The sequence below is a fragment of the Gymnoscopelus braueri genome (genome assembly GCF_963280865.1).
Source record: "Gymnoscopelus braueri genome assembly, chromosome: 13".
Lineage (NCBI taxonomy): Eukaryota > Metazoa > Chordata > Actinopteri > Myctophiformes > Myctophidae > Gymnoscopelus > Gymnoscopelus braueri.
The window spans coordinates 14,286,653-14,291,652 of record NC_137615.1 but is presented as its reverse complement, the minus strand read 5'-3'; the positions used below and the strand labels follow the sequence as shown (position 1 = coordinate 14,291,652).

Genomic DNA, 5,000 nt, shown 5'->3' with positions numbered 1-5,000 from the left:
GTCAGAAACGGGCAGGCCATAAGAGAGGCCACCTGGGACGAAGGTCCCAAGTTCGTTCCCGGCCCCGGCAATGTGCCGAGGTGTCCCTGAGCAAGACACTTAACCCATTAAGACCTGGGGTTTTTTGAAAGTTTTGAACATTTTTTTTTCAAGATTTTTTCAAAAATAGCAGATCTACAAGCTCATAGCGCGGCACTCGGTGCCGCGCTATGAGCTTGTAGATCTGATATTTTTTAATAGCCAAAGACATCTAAAGTGACGCGTGATGCGTTCCAGGTCTTAATAGGTTAACTCCTAACTGCCAGTGGGGGAAAGTAACATTTACACATCAACAGTACATTTACTCAAGTACTGTACTTAAGTATAATTTTGAGGTATTTTTTTACTTTGCTGGAGTACTTCCAATGTGCAATACTTTTACCTCTACACCACTACATCTCAAAGGCAAATGTTGTTCTTATACTCCACTATCATTATTTGAAAACTTTAGTTACTAGTTACTTTGTAGATTTTGATTATTATTGCAAAACCACTTCAGATATATATATATATATATATATATATATATATATATATATATATATATATATATATATATATATATATATATATATATATATATATATATATATATATATATATATATATATATATATATATATATATATATATATATATATATACTTAGCTATATCTACAAGCTTGAAAACTTGGGACCTTCTGCATAATGAGTACTTTTACTTTTGGTACTTGTAACAGACTATTTCTACAATAGGATATTGATACTTTTACTTAAGTAAAAATGTGAGTACTCCTTCCTTCACTGCTAACTTCTGAGGTCTGACGCTCAAGTCTGACCACTTGGGGCAGCAATGAGCTGGGTGACCCCATGGGATCAAATAGATCTAATTATTATTTAGAAGGGGTCTCCAAGGAAAAAAAGGTTGGGAACCACTGATCTAGTACAGAACTATGACATGATACACTGTAGAGGTTGGTGGAAGGTAATTAATGAACAGGTAGCATTAATGAACAGGGGCAGTTGATTAGATGTGTGCTGGTTCCTACGGGGAATGGTGGTCCCAAAGTGCTGAGGATCTCCCAACAGGAGCTTGTTCTTTAGGGTCCGCCTCCCCACGCCCTGAGCACCAATCAGAACCAGCGTCTTCCTCTTGAAAGGCGGGACTTTGGCCACCTCCTCATAGATGAGAATCTCGTGTCTGTCAAACTCTGAGAGAGAGAGAGATGGAGAGGGAGAGAGAGAGAGAAATACAATTAAGAAATATAAAGCAAAGACATGCAGAACAAAAAACAGCAAACAAGTAAACAAACACATTTCAATGTCAGGCAGAAACCTTGTATGTCCAAAACCATAAATGCTTCGGAGAAAAAATAACATCTGGATCATCTGGTTATTATTTTGTCACAAAATCTTGTTGATACTTTTAATTGGTTAAATATCTAAACATTCCACACAGACTTAACCACTTTCGCTTTCACAAAAAAAGCTAAAATAGCAGATCTACAAGCTCACACAGTTTTCGCTATACTTTTGCACGACGCTCTTGAACGACAAGGTAGGAAATCAATTTATAAAAAATGTTGATGAAATATGGAGATACAAGGTTTCTTCCTGACAGCAGCAGTATATGAAACAGACCAGTAGCAGTGCAGTAACAGAGGCTGAGTTACCAGCATTCTTTGTGGTCAGGTACATCATCTTCTTCTTCTTTTTCACGCCAACTCCAGTGCACAGATTTCCTGTTAAATGACCAGAAACCTTGATTAGATCAAAACCGGCAGGTGAGATTGTTACAGAGTATGCGTGCAGGATTGTCAGCTACATGGCTGTGATTTTGTCAATTATTTTTAAACAACTTTTGTTGCTATTTGTATTGGATGTGAAATGAGAAAATAAAGTAGGTTACTGGTCTGAGGATTAAACAGAGTTCTACTGTACCACCACCAGGGAGCAGTACAGAGCATACACAGTATGTACTAATATGTTTTCTATAGCAGTGCAGATGAAGATGATACAGACATACAAAACCTGCCATGGTATTTATATGTTTGTTCACCTACTTTCTCTTCTTTCTTTTCTTTTTTTACCTAGAACCGCCAATTACCCCCCCCCCCCCCCTTTCTCTCCCTTATTTAAACATTCCATTAGCTGATTACTTTTTTTTCTATTTTTTACTTAACCCTAGACAATCATGTTTTCCCTTTTTCCTCCCCAATTTAGCCAGTTAATTCCTCCCCACACACACATTTCTGTGTGAAGCCACTGCCGTTGCACCCCATCACCTGCCAGTAAGGAGCCGCCACCAGGAGGACGTAGCTCCTCCCAGCGTGATCTAATATGAGAGTGACGACACTATAGCGTTGACTCCCATTGTAAGAATGGAATGCGGAAATGCTCGTTGTTTTAATCTCACTGAGATAGTTCCAATGTTTGGAACTATAGCCCTATAGCGGCCCGCTTTGCGGCGAGATCAAAGCGTGTCATAACTCTCTCTCTCTATGGGTCTGGCTCCTCCATCCTACTCTTCCCGCTCAACATTCCCAGTGCGGTGTCAAAGATCACCCTCCCCGCCCGGCTTCCATTCTTCCCCGAACACGGGCCAATTGTGTTTGTATAGACGCTCGGGCCAAGCCGGATGCGTGGATCAGATCCCTAGACTCCGTGGAGGTGGGAAGGCACTTTACTCCTGTGCCACCCGAGTGCCCTCTCTTCTTTCCTGTCTGAACTGCCTCTCTGTACCTGCAGGGGCCAGTTCCACGTCTATCTTGACGAAGGCTTTCCTCTTCTCCTCCAACATCTGACTGGGAATCAGCCCGGCACTGCCCCCTTCCACATGACGAGCCTGTAGATTTTACACATTTTAACAATTTATTCATCTCCACATGAGAGAGAGCATACAATACAAGGACACACATATTAAAGGTGCAGTAAGATTACATTCATAGTATCATTCCACAGTAAGCATATCACTCAGTACTCTATGGGTACAATGAATCGTCTCCGCCATATGTGGCGGATGCCAATGATAGCAGAGACAGCACAATACATTGCCAGCATTTTTGCCTAATTTTTGGGCATCCCAAGTTGTTGGAACCTCTAACAACCAGCCTGTGCCTATGTCCTAGGCTGCCGAATATAAAAACAAATAGTCTGCACCTATAGCCCAGCTCTGAGATGGTAAACACACGCACGCACGCACGCACGCACGCACGCACGCACGCACGCACGCACGCACGCACGCACGCACGCACGCACGCACGCACGCACGCACGCACGCACGCACGCACGCACGCACGCACGCACGCACGCACGCACGCACGCACGCACGCACGCACGCACGCACACACACACACACACACACACACACACACACACACACACACACACACACACACACACACACACACACACACACACACACACACACACACACACACACACACACACACACACACACACACACTCTCTTCTCTCTCTCTCTCTCTCTCTCTCTCTCTCTCTCTCCTCTCTACCTGCCACCAGTTGAGGTCATCTTGGTTAACAATCTGCAAGATGTCTCCCGTCTCAAACCTCAGCCCCGCCTCCTTGCAGGGAATCAGGTTGTCATTGGCTGGATCGTAGTCATAGTGACACTTAAAGAAAACCTTAAAGAACAACAGAGAAGAACACCAGTGACTGACTGACTGAGCAGATGTAGTCTGTTGTGTGCGTGCGTGCGAGCATGCGCGCGTATGTGTGTGTGTGTGTGTGTGTGTGTGTGTGTGTGTGTGTGTGTGTGTGTGTGTGTGTGTGTGTGTGTGTGTGTGTGTGTGTGTGTGTGTGCGTTTGTCCTACTTGTCCAGTCGATATGGTTGAGTGGTAGCTGGGTACAATCTTCAGAACTATGCTGCCACTTGTTGCCTGTAGTTCCTCCTGAATAACCCTCGGGTCCTTCCCCACCTCTCGTCCATTTACCTAACACAAGAATGACAATTAGCATTGTTAATCTCTATTCACACTTGAATTATCATCTCTGCCAGGATGATTGGTTGACTTGGCAGAGATGATGTTTTCGCAGCTGTCTGTGTGTTTGTGTTTGTGTGTGCCCGTCTGTCTGTGTGTAATCTCTCAAGAACAGATTCTGCTCTGCGTTGGAATCTGTCGTGAAGGTTCGTCATAACATGTACGCACTGGGCTACAAGTGGGTGTGCCTTCAGATCAGGAAGCAGGCCGCGCTTTAACCAATCAAATGTAGTGGGCGGGATTCACGTGTCCGTTAGCCTCGATCTCCAGGCTTTTATTGCTTAGTTTTGCTAAAAAATAAAAGCCTGGCCCAACTATAGCCTGTACTGGGTATGAGGAAGTGTTTCATTTCCCAACCAACCAGAGTGCAGTGGGCGTCGCTCGTAATGTTGTGTTAACGGGGCGGGGGTTGACGGACAGATCGGTGAACCAATGGGATCAGGCGCCGTCTCTCGCCGGCTCTATACACACGCCCCTTTATACACGAAATCAGGAGGGTTGCAGCAGGCTACGTGTCCGTCGATCCTTCCCCCTCGAAACAAACCCAAACTAATTTAACAATAGCGTCCGCGGAGCAGACAAAACCACGGAAAGATATTCACATTTTAACTTACTCTTTCATCATAGAAACAAGTGGGCTTATAACCAAAACAATCCATGTTCTCTGGGAGAAGTGGTGTTAGTGTTCCGTGGAACCTTCAACCTTTTCAGCCCAAGGACCCCCCTAGCTGAGAGAGAGATGCAGCAGGGACCCCCTCTATATTGTATAAAATTGTTTTAGATTCAACTTTTTTTGTTTAAGTTTACTGTTCTTTTTTCCCTCTACACCTATACCTCTTTCCCAAAAATAGCTGATCTACAAGCTCACAACGCCTCGCAGCGCGAGGCGTTGTGAGCTTGTAGATCTGCTTGTAGATCTGCTTGTAGATTGGCTAAAGTTCTCCTCAGAAAAGGGATGCTAGGGTTCAAGTGGTTA

The 5,000-nt window shown here is 44.1% G+C and overlaps 1 protein-coding gene across 1 annotated transcript in view; it reads right to left on the bottom strand.

The window, feature by feature from the left end:
• LOC308098828 (MAGUK p55 subfamily member 2-like) overlaps positions 1 to 5,000 on the bottom strand; it is a gene marked incomplete at its 3' end in the record, with an annotated part of 16,576 nt that overhangs the window by 2,328 nt on the left and 9,248 nt on the right. Inside the window, exons 7-11 of the mRNA XM_080447281.1 lie at positions 3,857 to 3,976; positions 3,535 to 3,666; positions 2,762 to 2,864; positions 1,693 to 1,761; positions 1,069 to 1,230 (exon numbers count right to left, since the gene is read on the bottom strand). Of these exons, the coding sequence (XP_080303407.1) occupies positions 1,069 to 1,230; positions 1,693 to 1,761; positions 2,762 to 2,864; positions 3,535 to 3,666; positions 3,857 to 3,976 (586 nt within the window). The remainder of the gene's footprint in view (positions 1 to 1,068; positions 1,231 to 1,692; positions 1,762 to 2,761; positions 2,865 to 3,534; positions 3,667 to 3,856; positions 3,977 to 5,000) is intronic.